At 37.6% G+C, this 20658-nt stretch overlaps 1 protein-coding gene across 3 annotated transcripts in view; it reads left to right on the plus strand.

Annotated features, from left to right (window-relative positions):
• LOC108709206 (ephrin type-A receptor 3) overlaps positions 1–20658 on the plus strand; it is a 201934-nt gene that overhangs the window by 23748 nt on the left and 157528 nt on the right. For all 3 annotated transcript variants that reach the window (XM_018248850.2, XM_041583372.1, XM_041583373.1), the window contains exon 2: positions 6322–6386. In XM_018248850.2, the coding sequence (XP_018104339.1) occupies positions 6322–6386 (65 nt within the window). The remainder of the gene's footprint in view (positions 1–6321; positions 6387–20658) is intronic.

Raw genomic sequence — 20658 nt, forward strand, 5'->3', positions numbered from 1 at the left:
ACTCTCTCATTAATAAAGCATTGATGTTAATATGCTGAGCAATTAAATAACTGTACAAGCAAAGTGAGCATTCCTTTCTTGTACCTGTTCAGTAGCAAACATTTATTTTGCAATTAGCAGACACATTTATTACAGTTCTCCTTCAATCCTTCTCCTTGAAACTATTATTAAAATTGTTAACCTTTTTGTGGCTTACACAAGTTTACCAAAATGTAATGGTAATATGCATTAATATGTATATTAATATGTATATTTTGAATAAAAAAAAATATTGTTCTGTGGCTATTCTTGATGTTGAGAATGAGAATGTTGCTTGATGTGCTGATAATCACATTTGTTATATGAATAACCCTCTTATAAACAAAACCATTATATATCTGAAATGAATATATGGATCATAAACACTGACCACTTTTTTACATAAAAAAGCAAAATTTTTGCATTTACTCCTGCTGTTTGTGTTATTTGATGGTTAAAATTAAATTAAATTATGCCCCACAGTAAGATAAAATGTCATAAAATTCAAAATAAACTTAAAGGTGCTTTACCCATATTTTTGACATTAAGGGGTTTATTTATAAAATTCTGATTTTTTTTCTGGTCAGACCACCATTTTTTCGTAGAAAAAAAACCCTCAAATTTTTCATGATTTATTAAACCCGATGGTGTTAAAAGTCTGAAGAAAAAGTACTCCATCTCAGACCTGCTGTTCATGTCGAAGTCAATGGCAGATGTCCCGTTGATATCCTGATCATCAAATCCAAAAAAGTCAAAGTTTTCGGCGACAAATATACGAAAAATTTGTATGATTCAAATTTTTCACAATTTTATAGATTTTTTCACGCATAAGAAATTCTCTAAAAAATGTATTGATAAAATAGGGGTGCAGATTTGGTTAAAATAGTTTTCAGAAAATAGTGAGATCTTTTTTGATTTTAATAAATAACTTAATGGCTGAATTATGAGTAACTGATTGCTGGGAGCATGTGAGTTCTGTAACTCGCTGCCAGAAAAAGTCTTTTAGAAAGTTTGCTCAGTGCATATTTATTTGTTTATTAAACTTTATAAATATTACCGTGCACAGGTATTCACTGTGCCATCATTCTCCGCTGCGCAAAGTTTATAAATAAAAACTCACATGCATTTTCTGATTTTGTTTTACCCACACCCAATGATTAAGGGGCAGATTTATCAAGGGTCGAATTTCGAAGTGGAAAATACTTTGACATTTGACAATCTAATAGAATACTCTGACATTCGAATTCGAAGTCAGAGGATTTTATTCATTGTATGATCGTATTACAATCGTAGTACAAACGTACGATCATACTCTGGTCGTACTTCGAATCGTATGATTCGAACGATTTTATCTTATGATCGAACGATCAAACGATTTTTACTTCAAATCGAAGTCGAAGTCAATTCGAAGTTGTAGTATCCTATTTGATGGTCGAAGTATTCAAAAAATTACTTTGAAATTTATACTTTTTGTACTTTGAAAATTCACTCCTTAGTAAATCTGCCCCTAAATGTTCACAATAAGCCCAATAAGTGTTTGAATTAGCCATGCACTGGAATTTAAGAATTAATTTAAACACTCTTTATTATCTGGTAGCTTTTTTCATGTTTTTTGTTTCCATATGTAGTATAGTACAATTTCTGGTTGATCCCTGAAACTTTAAACAAAATGTCATTATATATACAATTTAGATTCTTCAAAAAGGAAGATGCTTAATCCTTGATATTAGGTATAAAAACCCAAGTGCCCAAACTGCGTACTAATTCCCAACTTAATTTAAATAGAGGTTCAAAGTAATTTGTCTGTATGTTAAAGGAGAAGGAAAGGCATCCTGCAATGTTAGGCAGCCCCAAGTGATTGTATTGACTTATCTGAAACCGCGGGCTGGTGCTCCTATCAGCAGAAATCTGCACCGGCCCAGGTTTATTCCAGTGAGCACCACGGAGCGCTTCTCTATTGTCTTCCGCTTTCTTCACATGGCTGCGAATGCGGAGTAGAACGAAAAAAGCCGAATTTTAACTAAAATGTTGGCTATTTTGTTCTAGTGTGCATGCATTTGCCCCAGGAAATTTGAAGCAAGAAGAAGCCGGAAGAGGATCACTCCGTGGTGCTCATTGGTATAACCCTGGGCCGGTGTCGTTTTCTGCTGATAGGAGCACCGGCCCGAGGTTTTAGGTAAGTCAATACATTCACTTGGGGGTGCCTAACATCTGGCAACCACAAGTGCAAGATGCCTTTCCTTTAAAGGAAAATCATAATAGTCATAATAGTCTTTAAAAGTGGTTTGTGACTTTGTTGTTTTTCTAAAAGAATTCAGTGTGCACCCACGCAAGTATGTAGGGCTTGCTATGAGCACAGTTAGTAAAAGCAGAGAGTCAAAAGTTAACTCCAGGAGGCTGAACATAGGTCAGTTTTTAAGGGCAAAACAAACTTGAGCAGTTTGTTCAATTGATAATAAAGTCTGATCTAATTGATTAAGCATGTATTAGTAAAGGAGATCTGAGAATCTGGAATAACTCCAGTATTTTAGAGCTTGGGCCACCCAAAGAATGATCAATCTTTCCAAAAAGTAATATGAAATAACCACCGGTTGTATGATTTAGTGCCCAAAATCAACATATTCTTTTGTGAAATATCATGTTAAATACACACCCCATCCTATTTGTACAAAGTCAGCAAAATAACATGAATAGAGTAACAGCTGTTCCCAGTATCATTAGTGAGCTTTTGTAGAGGTATAGCAAAAGTGATTGTATGTTTGTGTATGCATGTGAGTGTGTAGGGGGCTCGAAAAATTCTAAATCCTGATTAACCCTTGGGAAGCTATGGATACATTAAATTCAAGTACCTTCACACATTTGCTGCACTCTCTTTTCTCTAGTCAAACAAATTAAGACAAGGGTGCAGAATGCATGGTTTTGAGGAACCCAACCAGTAAATGTATAAATCATTCCAATGTCAGAGAATGTTGGGAGTTGAATGTTGCTCTAAATCAACTGGCAGGATGAAGGCTTAATAACCCTATATTGTGTTCCTCCTTTTCCCTCCACAAATGCAGTCAAAAAAATCCTTCCTTATATAAACCTTATGATCTAAAATACAGTTTCTCAAGTTGTGCAGCTGAGCTCACCTTGCTCTTTTTATATGGCAATGGCGCCTGCTCCTATTCATTTTTCCTCTTTTAAATTTCAAAATAAATCTTGCCATTTGATTGTTCTTACTTATAACTTTTCTCTTTGGGGGGGAACATGTAATACTCTCTATAACGTTTGTCTTTAGTTCCAAAAATTTTGGAATGTGGGTGAGGCCTGGGTGTTGACAATAATAAGCATGGGTGGCCTCTGCAGTGACCAATATCAATATTAATGACAATGAAAAAAAAGTTACCTCTCGTCCACGATGCTGAGATTCATTACTGTAATCAAAGAAAAATGACTAGTGTGATTTTCAGAAATTGCTTTATATTATTATAAACAAAGTTGTCATTCAATAATACAATTCTTTAATCTCTATAACAAACATAATCAGTGGCATAACTATAGAGAAAGCAGACCCCGCAGTTGCAGGGTGTCCCGGTGAACAGGGGGCGTAGACTGTAGGGTCTGCTTCCTCTAATAAAAAAACCCTCCTCTCCAGCCGCTCTGCTACCTGCAGCAAGGAAAGGGGATGTCCAGTGGGAGTGGGCAGAGTCGGGACAGGATGTGGGTGGGGAAGAGGCGGGACGTGGACATGGTGGAGGCAGGATGGGAAGTGGTCAGGAGGATAGGGATCAGAGTGCTCTGAAGACTTTTTTGCAGAGGCGCCCAGCGCACTCTAGTTATACCACTGATTATAATTATAAAAACTATTCAATATATTCTATTACAATGTTCAGTAGCGTCACTAGAGGGGGGCGGGCCCTGGTGCGTGACGCGAAGCCAGGCCCGCCCCCTCCGTACGGCCGCATTTGTCAGTGGCGCACGGGCTGCCGGGGGGTCCCTGAGGGGTGCGGGCCCTGGCCCGCTCGCACCCCCTGCTCCCCCGGTAGTTCCGCCACTGACAATGTTAAAAAGCAGGCAAGTTTCCCTGATAAATACATGCAGGGTCTTTTTTATGCTGAAGGAAAACGAATCCTACCATAGTAATTTATTTCTTGTAATATTCCATGAATTAATTTAGCTGCAAATATTTATTATTCTTGATTTGTGTTTATAACTTTACCATCCACCTATTCTAAACCAAAGCTTACAACTGTTGATATCCAAGAGAATAAGGAATGGCTTGCTAGGATATTTGTTTTCAATTTTGTGACTTAATTTGTGAAGATACTTTCCCTTTAAGTTCCTAACAGATGAATTCTTACACTATACCATAATGATCTATTTATAAATGAAGTAAATATATAGTGGCCCTCTACAAAGAGCATGAAAAAGAGACTATAAATTTAATTTGAGTAGATTAAACATATCAGAAGCTACTTTGGGGGATTTTTGTAAAATCATAAATTTTTCAGGATAAAGATTAGATTCAGTTGGCACATGTTTTACTAATGAATTCCTGCAGGTATTCTGAGTTTCATTAGGATAATATAATGGTACTATTCAACTGTGTATATTATTGTTTTTCCGATCTTTGTGTGGCAGGCTAACCACGTCTATTGGTTGCAGCAGTACATCTGCTGGATTATGTCACAGGGAAATCAATTGCAAGCTTCACGTTTGCAGGTTGTTAGCTAATTTATTTACTTAAAATGCCAGATATTTGTATATACATCCAGGATATTAGGTTAGAAAGCCACACAAAAAGTGCTTGAGACATTTGGTGTTTTTATGCTGAATCCCAGCTGCTTCGTTATGGTTAAAACCTGCAAAATATTGTTCTTTCCTGTGTCTCGTGGTGGTTGAAAAATTAGCTTTTCATTATTTAGGTTGGAGTTAAGTGAATGTACGTGAATAACTGGAAAAAAAGACAACATAAGAAGGATGCTTTCATTTACATTGATATATATATAAATATACAGTATATATACAGTACATAGAGATCAAGTAACCAAGAAACCAAGAGAAACTTTTATATATAAAAATATTTTCATTTTCGCACTTAGCATTTGACATAGACGTATGGACTAGTGATGGGCGGATTTGCGCCATTTTGCTTCGCCGAAAAATTAGCAAATTTCGCGCTAAATTCGCGAAACGGCGAAAAATTAGCGAAACGCCGGCGAATTTTTGCCGCGAATTTTCACGAGCGTTCCGCAAATTTATTCGCTGGCAGCGAATCGCGCAAATTCGCTGCGAATTCGCGCCTGGCAAATAAATTCGCCCATCACTAGTATGGACAGATTTCTCAAAAATCAATAGCTTTTTTATTTTATAATTACCAGGGGGGGGTAAAAAATAATCTTTTTTCCCCTATAGAAATGTATTTGTGAAAAGCCTTTTTTTGTCTGGGTCCAATTTTATTTTCAATATGTTGTAACGGTCTATAGGCCATGTTTTTTCCTGAATGCTAAAATATTGCACTGCTGTGCGTGTTTTTTTCATTTTGTTTTGTGAATTTGCATTGCACAAAAATATTCGCAAATGAGTCGGGTGTTTGCGTGAGTGCAGGCACTGTGCAAGGTCATTGTATGGGAAAATAGCATTGACAGTAATTCAATTTGCAACTTGCAAAAACTGTTTTGCAAAAATTTTCTCCGACAAAAGCAGAATATTTGCATAAATATTTGTCATTTGCGATTATGCCATATTTAAAAAGCCCTTATGGACATTCGCAGTGGGAATACAAATTTGAAATTCTGTTTGCACATTAAATACACCACAGCTTTATAAATAGACTCATGCGCAGGTCAAATATAGTCACTGTGCAAAACATTCTGATCTGTGTTAAGTTTATGAATGAGCCCCAGTGTCTTGTTAATTCATTTTAGACTAGATTTTTTATATTTGCTGTCTCTTTACAGATCATTATATGTTAAATTACAGAACAAATGTAATTTCAAATCTGTTTTGGAATCCCAGGCGAAATGCATACCACGTTTCATAGACAGAAGGTCTAAGCTGATCTAATTACTGCTATTTGCCTTGCTGTCTGTAAATAATAGCTGGGCCACACTGGCTGTTTGTTTTTAAAACTCCTGCCTCCTTTGTGGTCTTGCTTTCTCAACCCAATAGAGCTGGTTTGTAAATTTCTTGCTCTGATCCGTAACACCACCTGAAAAAATGAGGTCTTTGTGGAATTCGAAATAAACACATCTTTTAAGTTAACTGGACACAGTCAAATGTCTCATTCCTTTTTCTTTTTTATTGTACCTTCTTTTGTAGTTAATCTTCTGGATTCGAAAGCAATTCAAGGGGAGCTGGGCTGGATTTCCTACCCATCACATGGGGTGAGTTTACTAGATTGTGAAATGGAAAAATGCTATTTCAAAACAATATACTATTTCAACATTGTTTTTTTTTTTCATGGTACATTGCAGAATTGCCAACTCTCCACTGGATGTTGAAAGAAATATGTTGTTCTCAATACAGGATGATGTAAATTATATTTATCACTAATATGCCTTCTTGTAGAGATCGTAACACCTCTGACATCTAGATACGCTGGTTAGTGATGGGCGAATTTATTCGGCAGGCGCGAATTTGCGTGATTCGCCGCCAGCGAATAAATTCGCGAAACGCCAGTGAAAATTTGCAGCAAAAATTCGCCGGTGTCAAAATTTTTTTTTCTGAAAAAACGTCAAAACGTCAAAAACGGGCACCGGCGTAAAAAAAACGGGCGCCAGCGTAAAAAACAGACGCCGGCGCCGTTTCACGAATTTTTCGCCGTTTCGCGAATTTCGCGCATTTTCTGCGAAGCGAAACGCATCACCCATCACTTACGCTGGTTAATAATTCCATTATCCTGACCTGATAAATTGCATGTGTATTGTGATCCTTAGCTTCTCCCTTATGTCATGATAGACATGACTATTGATAACTGGGATTAAGCATACCGTAGATGGATCGATAAATAAATTCTAGTGTTTAAAAAATATCAGTGTTAATTACATAATAATATAACATTAATCTGTGAAAATTATACATTTACTAAATCGGATGGAAATTCGTATAATCCGATGGCATGGTGTTGCATTCTTAAATGTATTATTTCCCAGATACAGTCTCCACTTTTGATGCTAAAATGAAACTATGGAAAATATTTTTAAAAGAATGGGAAATATTTTATTTTTAAAATGTGTGAATTTGTCACCAAAATCAGTTTTCTCTGGCTAGGCTACTGATGAAGTGATGAATAATATTCTTTTTTGGATATTCTATTTGCAGTCAATAGAAACTATGCATAGAAAACCGGAAATAGTTAATTCCAAAGTAGAAAATGTAATCTTTTAAAAACCTTAAGAAACTGTTATCCTCGGGCTGCAGCAGCGGCCAGATTCTGCCCCTCCCCTGCTCCGTGCTTAATAATCATCTATAGCGCTCTCTGCACTAGCAGAGCTGAATTTCCAGGTTAAAACCCGGAAATTTGTCTTTTAAAGTTACAAGACGTGACTTTTTGCCTCATGGCAGGAGCGGCCCTGCTGTAATCACTTCCAAGCTGGAAATAATGGTATTTAGTAATTATATCCCTCAGGTATTAGTCCTCATATTTATCCTTTGGATTAAAGGGAATAATTACCATCTCTTATTAGTATGCTATAGCCTGTATTTTAGCTTATGGTGTGAAAACCACATTATAGTTTTGGACTTTATATGAAGGAATGGAAGTTCTAATATTATTATTTGCCTCTGCAAATTTTTTATAAGCAAAACAACATCAGAGATTGCTTTGTTTGGTCTTTGGGAGGAGTGAGAACAAGGGTCCATTAAACAGAAGAAAAATAGGTAATTTCCTCCTGTTCTGGAAATATCTAACCTGGGACCCTGTCAATAAAAAATTCCAGGCCTCTACCATGCGACCTATAATTCCCACTTTCCTCCATTGTCATATATTGGAAGATTTAAGCTCAGGTAGGTGGGAAGGAGCAGATCCAATGTGGTTCCATACCATTCCCCTATATCCCTTGAGATCCCACTTGGGAGGCTGCTTCTCCTGTAGATAAACCACTGGTAGTAAGGCAAAAAAGCTCTGCCAACCTATAGCAGACTAGCTGTTGCACAACTGCAACTTCCAGAATCTCTTGACAGTCTCTGTTTCTATAAGGGATTTTGGAACCTGTAGTCCAGCAACAGCTGAAGAGTCCTGCTTTGTTTAAATAATGGGGCACTACCAACACAACTAAGACATTCCTGAGAACAAAGACACCATCCTTATAACCAATTATGATGACAGCTGGTATGGATAGTGGCACTTGTAAAATAAAGAAATGGGTCAATTTTATCTCATTTCAAAGACCTCCGTGCATAAAGTACAAAGCAGTGTTCCAAATTACTGAGGCAAGGAAGCAATGCTTATATTCTAACCAATGTCACTCTTCTATTCTTACAAATGACACTAATCACTTTAATTTCCTTGGCCTAATTGTGCTTCGTTATATGATAGTTTTATGAGATAAAGACCTGCTTGCCTCTTAAGTATTTTACTGGTTTATGTGTAAAAGAAGATGGCTTTCTTTCTCATGGGCACAGTACAGACGTATAGAATACAGAGACATTACTAGCTGTTACTTTCATCTGGCTGTAGGTAGGTTTTATTGCTCCAGTAAATGTATAATAACTTACTTGCCCAGTAAAATACTATGGACCCTATTTCTAGGCAGCTGTTCTGGCAAAACAAAGACATTCTTTTTCTATTATTGCAAACTGGAAACATTTATATCGCTAGTTATTTTTCATAAGCCCCCAGATGTACTAACACATTGTTCTCTACACTGGGAAGGTTTACATTTCTGATGGAGAAACAGATGCATTTGATAGAACAAATATACGTCTTGTTACACTTACTTTTGTGCCAATGATGACATTTTTGATGTCGATTTTGATTATTTTTGGAACATCTATTGAGATGTACATACCACAGGAGCATTTGTCATTGTATGGTTTGCTTTTAAACCTCAAACATTTAATGGACGTGCACAGCCATTACTATGGAAAAAGAATGCTGACCCAACAACACTAGTGAGGAAGAATATCTCATGGACTTTACTGGAGATGGTCCATCAGATGAAAGATGTGACATCTTGGCTTCCATGTTAAAACAAGTCTGCAATTTCACACCACCCTAAACAGAATCCACTCATTACTGAAAGGCTTATGGCAGCTGTGATACTGATGTCTCCAGTATTAACTACATAGTTGGCTGTTGACCGAAAAATTGTTAGATATGTCCCCTGCTTTTATCTCCTTAGGTTTCAGAGCCTATCTGCTATTTGAGTGGCTGGGACAGGGCAGGGATTGGTGCTGTATAGAACAAAAATGCGAATCGTGTGGCCTTCCAGCTGTTATTGAACATCAAATACTATTATTGCAACACTGTTTTTTAGTTTAAAACACATAGTTTAAAAATGTTAAAGCCCCATCAAGATGATAGTCATCATCTTACCTTATTGCTACATTAACTCCCTGGCTATCTATAGCCTATGTGTGATTATCACTATCACATTTCAGGGATCTAAGTCCCAACTTGATACTCATAATTGTGGAGATTTACTGTTGTCTAAGTTTTGGGCACATACTCTCTATCAGGATTAAGGTCAAGATCAGACAGAGTGATTACACTATTGGCAGTGATATCCATCGGCTCGGCCTCAATTTATACCTCCAAGAGCAATTTCCTTGTACAGTACATTCTAGCTCTTGTCTAGTGTGGATTCTACCCATGTGACCCTTGTCTTCACATGCCTACTGTGCTTTGTCCTCAACAATGTTATCTTGAACCCCCCCCAATATTAAAATGGGGAATTCCCCTGTATTTATATTAAGAGAAGAACTTAAACTAGCATACATAAGGCCACTCTTCTAGGCATAAATGGTGCCTCTGTGTAATGCTCTCTCCACTACTTACAATGGTAAGCCATCAAGAATATTTCCCTCTATTAGAACACGGGTAATGATACTTTGTTTCATCCAGGCAAAGACTTCTGAAATTGTGCTTGCTGTTTCAGTTGTGGTGGCCTATAAACAATATGGTCATGCGTGTGTATAACCAAAATGTATCAGTTAAAGAAATCTGTCCCAAACTACATTAAGGTCGTTATTTATCAAACGCCAAATATAAAAATTATGAAAAATTCTAATTGTTTTGACCAAAATTTATTATACTCCGAGGCTGAAAAAAGTCAGAATTCGAAAATCTGCCATCACCAAGCTGTCAAGCTGTAGAAGTCAATGGCACAGGTCCCATTTCAACATCATGATCCACGCTGAGTTTAGGTCAAAAATTTTATTCTTTCGAATTTTGGTGGCAAAAGTCAGATTTTGGCAGGAAAATCTGACGTTTGGCAGAAAAATCAGCCTGTACCAATTTTAGTAAGCTTTTTCTATGATAAATAAGGTCCAATTGGCAATTCGGAGTTGGTTGGGCTTTTTTAATAGAAATAATGAGATAAATTCGGACTTTGATAAATAACCCCGTAAAAGTAAGTTCCATTTAGTTTGAATGATAACCCCAATGAAGCACAACTATGTCTTATTTCTCAACATACACATTCTTTTTTGTATGATTGTACCAGAGTTGAATTGTATATGTTTGTTTGGAGCCTACCAGTGACAAATGTTGATCCAGATGGGTAGGAACTAAATGCCTTGAATATTCTAGTTGGGGTGTATGTATACCTTTCTTAAGATTCTTTTCAGCTCAGCCAACTTGCAGTCTGTGTTAGCAGGTTAGATTGTGAAGAAGAGGGTTAAATTAGTATGTGTATGAAGGATGACACTGTACTTTTCCTACTCATTAAATGTATCATGAAGCAGCCAACGTAATTATATCTGTTCTCCCACCATGAGTGCTTTATATCACAGGTACTTAATATATCTGTCATCATTGTGTCTGCTTCTCCTGGCACACCTCATTGCTGACAATATGCCAAAGCTTCTAAAATAGCATTGTCTATACTATGAATCATTGTCTTCTCTGTAAAAGGAGTGTAACCCAAACTTCTAGGCAACAGTGAAATGTCTCAGAACTCATTTAAAGTAGATAAAAGGCATTGCAAAGCTTTCGATGACAATCAAAATGTTATAGATTATTCACTGAACCTTTGATGCCATTTTTGGAATCATAAACATGTTTGGAAAAACTTATGGCTTCATATTTTATGCAGATTTTACCTGCATATTTCTTTTTCAGTCTGTTTTCCTTCCTTAAAGAATTTCACATTCAAACTTTTCCATTTTGCTAATACTATTTTCCTTAGTGCTTGGAAGCCTGGTAAAGTATTCACTATTTTGTTTTGACCTGCGTCATAGACATGAGGGACTTCAGAAATCTGAATTACCTAAACAAAAAGCAAATTCAGTACAAGTTATATTTGCTGCTGAACCAATGACAAATAAATAATATTTATATTTATCAGGGCAGTAAAATTCAACAAATTTAAACCAACCATTCCATGAAATTACATTTAGAATGTTCCTATATAAATACATAAAATCTAATTTTGCACTAAATTTTAAAATTTAAGGAAATAAAATTAGCATAAATGTGCTAGTATCCTGAAACATGGATTTTTTTCTATTATAATTAAGGACTGCAGATACAGATACCTGATAGAGATCTGTGGAAAAATTAGCATTTTCATGATTAGCAAACATTTATTTGAATCTATGGTAAAAAGCTTGCCACAAATTTTGTTTAGCTGGGAAAAAAAATCTCTATTTTACATGCAAAAAAAAAATTTGCACTTTGACATTTGCCGAAAGAAAAAAGTGGAGAAAAAAAAAACACCCGTTGAAGTCAATGCATGTGGTGCAAGAAAAAACACCCATTAACTTCAATTCAACAGGCATGAAAAAAAAATCCAAGAACAAAACAGCCAATAAATTAGCACAAGAAATATGCACTGAAAATGCAATCTGCAGCGTTTGGTAGTTTTTGTGAATTTTTCTGCAGTTTTTGGAATTTTCTAGTGAAGCAAACTAGCCCAGTTTTGCTTATTACTATTAAGGTCTGAATTCCCTGCTTAATAACATTAAAGGCCATTTACTGTATAAGCTGATGAATCACATACTTTTAAATTGTGTTATTTTCTTTTCCAAAAAAACTTCAGCTAAAACCTGTAGAAGTCAATGACAGATGGTCCTTTTAACAATTGGAACATATTTTTTAACTTCAGGATTCTCAATAATTTTAGGCTGTTTGCACTGGTTTTCATCAATAAACCAGTTTATAATCTCAACTTGAAAAAGTCGTACAATTCGTACCTCAAAATGAAAAAGTTGCACGATTCAAATAGTCAATGATTTTGTCACAACTTTTAGTAATTATTAGTAAATTAAGGGGATTTGGGTTCGGGAGTTTGGTCTAATTTTTCAAGTTTTAGTAAATAGTCTTCCCCATGTTAACTAGAAACATTACATTCTAATTCAGGACACACATTTTAATGGTGGTATTGAAAAAATAAACATTAATGCAGGTATGGGACCTGTTACCCAGAATGCTCAGGACTTGGAGTTTTCCAAATAAGGGGCTTTCCAATATTTTGACCTCCATATCTTAAATGTCCTAAAACATTTTTTGCCTCCAATACGGATGAATTATATCTTAGTTGGAATCAAGTACAAATACTGTTTTATTAATACAGAAAAAAAGGTAATATGTTTTTTTAAAAAAATGAACTATTTGATTAATATGGAGTCTATGGAAGATGACCTTCCCATAATTTAGAGCTTTATGGATAATGGGTTTCTGGATAATGGACCCTATACCTGTATTTGCACCTATAATAAGTTTCATATTGGTGATGCATAGCCCTTGAACATGATAAGCATTTGAGACCTGGATAAAAAAAAAACGTTGGAAGCCATTTAATTATTTTATATACAACTGGCTGTAGAAATTTGATTTTCCAACTGGAAGTCATTACATTTTTAATTAATACACACATTCATGCAAAACATGTACATTCAATGAATTGTTTTTATGAAGGAAATAGGAGATTGTTAATCTGTTGTACCTTTTTATTCTGTAACCATCAAATCTGTTTGTTTCTGCTGTGTAGAAATCACTCAATTAAATAAATGAGCCCTAAATAAACAGTAAAACAGGAATATGACATACACCTGATTGCTAATGGTGGGTGACAGCTGAGACTGATATTGAAATTCCACATCCTGCTTTCTAAATGGAAACCATCAAGGAACAATCAGCTCAATTATTCAGGGAACGGTTTCAGTCACATTTTTTTTATTCTTTAGGCATTTCAATTGTTTGGGGAAATAAGACAAACTGTCTAGCAGAAGATTACATTAATACCTTAATTGCCAAATAAAGAGCTAGTTAGGGCTAAGTTGACAGACATGGTATTAGACTCTGGTGGGAATCAGTAAAAATAAATCTTATTTCTTTTTCATTTAAACAAACACCTAGGGGCAGATTTATCAAAGGTCGGGGTGAAGTTTCGAAGTGAAAAACTTCGAATTTCGAGCTATTTTTTGTGTACTTCGATTCGAATTTGAAAAAACTTTGAAATTCGTAATTTGAAAGGTCGAATTTTTTTGAAGTACTGTCTCTTTAAAACTTCGACTTTGACCATTCGCCACCTCAAAGCTGCCGAAGTGCTGTTTTAGCCTATGGGGGACCTCCTACAACCTGTATGGAGGCAATTGAGAGAGTTTGGGAGATCGAAGGTCGCAGTTAAAAAAAACTCAAATCGAAGTACGAAGTACAAAGTACGATCGAAGTACGATCGAAGTACGATCGAAGTACGATCGAAGTATGATCGTACAATTCGAAGTAGGCCGAATTCGGCCCACTTCGACCCCAAAAAGACTTAGACCTCCATTCGATTGGTCTTTTTGAATTCGAAGTTGGAAGTTTTTTTAACTTCGACTTTCGACCTTTGATAAATATGCCCCTTATGTAATTAATTATGTTTTAACTGAATGCTTATTTATGTTTAAATATTAGCACTAACCATTTGAGTGCTAATCATGAACAGGGCTCTATTTTATTATTTTTAATCCTTAGTGTTTAAGGCTTAACACTGTCTCTGAAACAGCTCAGATTTATTTGATTCCCATGGCAGCTCACTGTAAAGGAGGCCAATATATCAGTGCCTTAACTGGAAAAATGGAAAAATGTGCTTTTTGCACAGGAAAAACACATATCTTTGTCTTTCTTTGGCTTTTCTCATCCATACCCAGAATGGTGAGATGGGGCGAGGGCAAATGTAGAAGCACAGCCATAGAAATACAGAGATTATATCTATTAAAGGCAAAGTTGTAGTTCAGTCTGACATGTTAATTTGCTATGTTATGTTTTGCACCAGTTATACTCTCACCAAATATGGTTGTATGAATACAATGTAGAAAAGTGTATAAAGAAATTTTGCTTCTTTTAAATGTCAACTCTGTCATTTTTTATTGCTAAGAAACCTGATCTAAATCGGAGGCATTTTAGGAAACTTTTCTTTAATACACACCATGCAACCCTTTATAAAATAAATGAGCTGGGAAAAGATCCTTAAAATATTCTGGCCTAGATTCTCCTAATTCAGTTGAAGATTGCTTCATAAAATAAACCAGGACATCCATTGTATTGAATCTGTACCATTTGCTACATGCACATTATGAAACTTTAGCAATGGATCAAGTCACTTCACTTATTCCTGAAGTATTTTCTGGTAGCAGCTGATGATGCTTCTTTTATACTTTGTCTGGTGAAAATACTGTCATATCTGGCAGACAATTATTATAAGATAAATGACATCAGTAATTCATTTGAACATTGTCTACACACCCTGTGCTTGGAAGATTGACCCCCCCCCCCCTGGCACATAGAAAATGTTAACCACCTTTCACATTTGTCAAAACTAATTTTCTCTTCTGCAGTGACTTCATTTGAATGGGAAATTGTCTGCCTAAGGAAAGTGCAGTCAGGGCACCTGGGAATCTTTGTATTTCCAAAAGATATTAATAGGGAGCAACTGCAGGTTGGCCATACACGTAACAATTATTCTCTTCCCATGGGTCACAGGAAAGATTGTGCATTTTCATTACAGACATTTAGGAGGTTATTTACTAAGCTCCGAATGCCCGAAATTCCCGGAAATCCGAAAAATTTGTGATTTTTTTTGTGTTATAATAGGCTTTTTAAAAAATCATGAATTTTTCGGAATTTATTAAACCCCGAGGGCTAAAAAGCCCGAATATAAAACCTCGGCATCTCAAACCTGTCGAGGTTGCATAAAAGTCAATGGGAACAGTCCCATTGATTTTTGGTTGTGTCGGGGGTTTCGGGCAATTTCACTATGTTTTCAGAGCTTTTCGGAGGAAAACTTCAGAAATTCTGAGTTTTCTGTGAAAATTCACGAAAAAATCTTGAAATTCTGAGCTTTTCCAGGGAAATTTTTTCGGGAAAATGTAATAATAAATAAGCGTGGAAAACCCGAGCTTAGATCGGAGTTTGTAGCAGCCGATATTGAGATAAATTCGGACCTTGATAAATAACCCCCTTAGAGCTGAATCATCCGAACTACCAGTAGAAACAATAGAACTCTATAGGGCAGATTTATCAAGGGTCGAATTTCGAAGTGAAAAAAACTTCGAAATTCGACCATCAAATAGGCTAGTCCGACATTCAAAGTCGAAGTCAAAGGATTTTTAAGATCGTATGATCGTACTTCTAATTGAACGATTTAATCTAACGATTGTAAGATTTTACAAAAAAATCCTTTGACTTCTCAAAACTTAGCCAAATACTGGCTATAGGTTATAGGAGGTCCCCATGGGCTAACATAGCAGTTCGGCAGGTTTAAGGCGGCGAAGTCAAAGTTTTTTAAAGAGACAGTACTTCTATTTTCGAATGGTCAAATAGTCAAAGCATTTTTACTTTGAATTGAAGTCGAAGTCGAATTTGGCCTATTTGATGGTCGAAGTACCCAAAAATTAGTTCGAAATTTGAAGTTTTTGAATTCGAAAATTAAATTCGAATTCACTTCGACTCTTAGTAAATGTGCCCCTACCTGTATCTGCTGATTCAGCAATAAACATTGGCCGATGTTCAAAAAATTTTCTGATGAACAAAATTATCCGACTTGGCCAATCGACGAGCCCACCATTAACCAAGGGGGTGATGTATCAAAGTTCAGATTCAAATTTTTGCCACAATTTAAATGTTTTTTCACAAAAACAAATTTGAGTAATATTGTATTTTCGAAACCTCAAATATTTGGTATTTATTAATCATAAAAAAACTTGTATAACGCCAGCTTCTAAAAGCTTGCGAATTCATATAGGAGTCAATTGCAGGTATCGTAGGCAAAATTTAAGCCTTTTTTTAATTTGAGAGCTTTGTTGTGCATATAAACTCATCAATTCAAGTTTTTTCCCACAATTGTATTCAACTTTCAACAAATTTTTTACATTCTGATTTATTAATAAAATAAGCAAACATTCAAGTTTTTTTTTTAATTGTGAGTTTGTTTGAAGAATAAAAAACCTCTTAAACCTCAGAAATTAGAATTTTGAGAAATAGGCCTGCAAGTCTTTTGCCAATATCAGTTGTTCGCCTTCCACCATACATGCACTGAATATCATGCGAAACGTTGTTTTGTACAGTAATATCTGTGAATTTATGGCCACATTAAAGTATACTGTCTTGGATTTCATAGCAGCATTTTGATGCAGACTACACGTAGCAGCAATCAAAGTTTTGCATATTGCTTAGCCCCTAGAATATTGGCTTTTTTCTCAAATTTTATGTGTATTTTTGTATGGAAAATTTTGTAGGTAATTTAAAACAACAAATACCATTTTCTGTAAAATACACCAAACCGCAAAAATATAAATATATGTAATATATTAGGACATTTTTCTATTATCTCAACCAGTACCAAGCTATCCACATGAAGGCGGAAGAGGGAGATGCCACCATTATATATTTCTTCAGTATAATAATTGGCAAGAATCCTTCTATCACAATTTCTATAAATGTTAAAGTGTTAAATTTAGCAGAGTTTTTTCCGCTCCCCTTATATGTCTTGCCCCAGGATCTATAAGTGACACATTTCATTATGTGAATGCAGGGTATGACCTATAAAAAGGTTAGGTTGTTGCATGCTTGCTTAATCAGCTTTTCCCCTTCTTTGTGAAACATAATGTGGAACCTTCAGCTGTAACTGAGCTGGCATTTTTTCAGACATATTGATAAATTGGGTCCATAGATTTCTGTTACTGCTCCAAATATTTTTAAATACCAATCAGGAAAATCATTTTTGAAAACTAACCAATTGTGAATATCACTGTATATGGCAAAAATATCAAATATATGACCTGACATTACAAAGGTGAAAACAGGCAATTTAAAAAAAAAATATTATGTTATCCATAGAATTCATACATCTCACCCTGGCAGACAAGGCTTTTAACTACATATTTCACAACTTCACATCATAAATGTCAATATTTACTTTGGAGAAGGTTTTGTATTGTGGTATTCCCATTAATGTTGTGAGTTTATGACAATATCCCATATTGCACGTAGTGTACTTGTTGGCAGCTAACTTTTAATTTTTAAGGTGTGCCAGAAATGTAGAATTGTGCTTAGAAGTTGTGAACCTCTTATTTATGCTGGTATAGTCTCTTAATATAGTTGAGGCATCCATAAGTACTTTACTGCTATGGAGAGTTCCATTATATCCCTATTATAATGAACAATCCCCTTGGGTTTTTAAGTCAAACTCCCTTAAAAATTTCCTTCTCCACCTGAGTCGTCGGAGGGGCCTGGGCCTGATACAAACATGGCTCCTGTTTTGGCCGCCATTGCAACCTGTCAGGCTACTTTGACTGCCCGAATTGACGAGGTGAAGGTTGATTTGTCTCTCATTAAGGTCGACCTGCAGACTATAAGGGAACGCACAGCGGAGGTTGAGGCTAGAGTGAGCAATCTCGAAGACTCCTATCGGCCGCTCCCAGAGCGGTTGGACGACCTGCGCCATCAGCTCAAGCTACAGGCTGCGCAACTAGATGATTATGAGAACCGTCAGCGGCGGAACAATGTCCGCGTGGTGGGTCTCCCAGAGGGCTCGGAAGGTGAGCATGCGGTGGACTTTGCCGAATCATGGCTTCAGACCCTATTGCCACAGGCCACTTTCACAGCGCACTTCACAGTGGAGAGGGCACACCGCGTCCCAGGGAGGCCCAGACCACCGGGAGCCCCACCACGCCCGTTCCTTATCCGACTTTTGCACTTCAGGGACAGAGACACTGCTTTGACCGCAGCTCGGTCGATGGGGAAGCTTGAGTTTAACGGCGCCACAATCTCCTTGTACCCGGATTATTCCACGCACCTGCAGAAACTACGCAGCACTTTTACTGAAGTCAAGAAAAGGTTGCGGGATCGTAATCTTATTTACTCCATGCTGTACCCCGCGCGACTCAAAGTCGTGGAGGGCAACAAGGCTCATTTCTTTTCCGTTCCGGAAGACGCCCTGGAGTGGCTAGAAGCGAGGCCTAGACGAAGCCCTAGGCCATGACCCACAGTGTCGCTTCAGGAACCCTCCCTAACCTGGACTCGTATCGGGCTCCCCTGGCTCCTCCACTAATTGGGTGCGGCCGCTCACACTTGGCCTGGCTCCTGTGGGCTTACAGGTACTTACTTGCTGTATCGTTTACGGGCTACTAAGCTGTTACTGTATTTTTTCTCACACGGACGCTATGCAATTACACAACTTTTGGGCGTGTGGCTTGTCCTCTGTGTCGAGTTACCCTTTCTGGTTTACAAATGACTATAGTTGGACTCCGTTGTGTGCCTTGATTGCCTCCCTCTGGGTGGAAGTTTCCTCAATTTGCATGGCTGAGCGTGGCTCTGTGCCCTGTATTGATCCGACTTATGGCTACCCTGCTCCCGAGTCTGAGGATACCCCTATCTCCACGCCTGATCGGCATGACAGTTGCCTTATTCCTGTCCGTTTTAGCCTCCCACACGGAGTCCGGCGTTGCCGTACGCCTTATATAACTTACCAAGTGGCTAACTCCTCTTCACAGGCTCTGACCACCATTCGGCCAAGAGTAATGTTTGGTTTGGGACCCTCTCAAGATCCGTATCTGCACAGTGGAAACGTGTTTGCCAGGTTCAGATGTCCTACAATTTTTTGTCCATCAGCTGTTCTTTTGGTCCTGCTGATTTCCAGCCCACGGCTCGCTTTCGCAGATCTCTCAGCTGGTAGCGACTGAGCTATGGGCAACCACTTTCTCCAGTTCCATGACGTTTGGGATATTAAGCCCGCTGTACTTTCAGGACTGGGCAGGGTGGGGGGTGTTTTTGGGGTATGTATGGGTTTGTATTGTGTTCTTTCTCCCTCTCTTCTCTCTGTCCTTCTGTCTTGTTAGTTTTTTTTTTGGTTTTGGCTGGAATGTCTGCTCTCAACTTACCTTGATGATCGAGGTGTCGCCTGGGTGCCATGGAGTCGAATTGGGGATTGTGAGTATATATTGTCTCTGTGGGTTACCATGTCTGTAGTAACTATTGTATCTTGGAATGTGAGAGGTTTGAACGATAGGGTTAAACGTGCATTGGTTTTTAACTATCTCAAAACGTACAACCCTCACATTCTTTTGCTTCAAGAAACGCATTTGACAGGGAATAGGGTCCTGGCTTTGCGCAAACCCTGGGCGTCCCATACGTATCATACCACGTTCTCTTCTTATGCTAGAGGTACGTCTCTCCTTATCCGTAAGGGCCTCCCTTTAGACTTTCTTGATATTCGCTCTGATAGGTTAGGCCGTTACCAGATATTGGCATGTACCATAGCTGGAAACCCTCTTCTATTGGTGAATGTATACATTCCCCCCCTTTCACTGATGTGGTGCTTAAGGAAATATATCAGGGTATAGTACAACTTCCCCCGGCCCCCCTTTGCATTATGGGAGATTTTAATGCCTGCTTCAATCCTGCTATGGACAGACTTTCTACAACGGCCCCCACCACCTCGAAACTTGCAGAATGGGCAATGGCTTATGGCTTGACTGATGTTTGGAGGTGGAAGTTCCCCGAGAGACAAGAGTTCTCCTGCTATTCGGCCACTCACCACTCTCTTTCTAGAATAGACTTGGCTCTGCTCTCCCCAGATCTCTTGCCTAAAGTACGTGAGATCCGATACCTACCCAGAGCAATCTCCGACCATGCTCCCTTACTCCTCTCGCTAGCCCTGATTCCAGACCCTACTTCTAGGCAGTGGAGACTTAGCCCCTTCTGGTTAAAGAATGAGACTGTGGTAACCAACTCCACGACCGCCATTACACATTATTGGCAGGATAACCGATTGTCTGCTTCCCCCCAAATTACGTGGGATGCTCTCAAAGCTGTTCTGAGAGGTAACTTAATAGCATCTATAGCTGCGGTGCGGGCACATGGTAAGGATGCTTTGGAGACTTTGGAATTGGCTGTGAGGGAATCCGAATCTGCTTACATACTTGACCCATCATTGGGCAGTCATGCAGAATTTGCGTCGGCTCTTAGACGCCTAAATCTATACAGGATAGAACTAACTAAGAAAAAAACAG

The sequence above is a fragment of the Xenopus laevis genome, chromosome 2S, assembly GCF_017654675.1.
Source record: "Xenopus laevis strain J_2021 chromosome 2S, Xenopus_laevis_v10.1, whole genome shotgun sequence".
Taxonomy (NCBI): Eukaryota; Metazoa; Chordata; class Amphibia; order Anura; family Pipidae; genus Xenopus; species Xenopus laevis.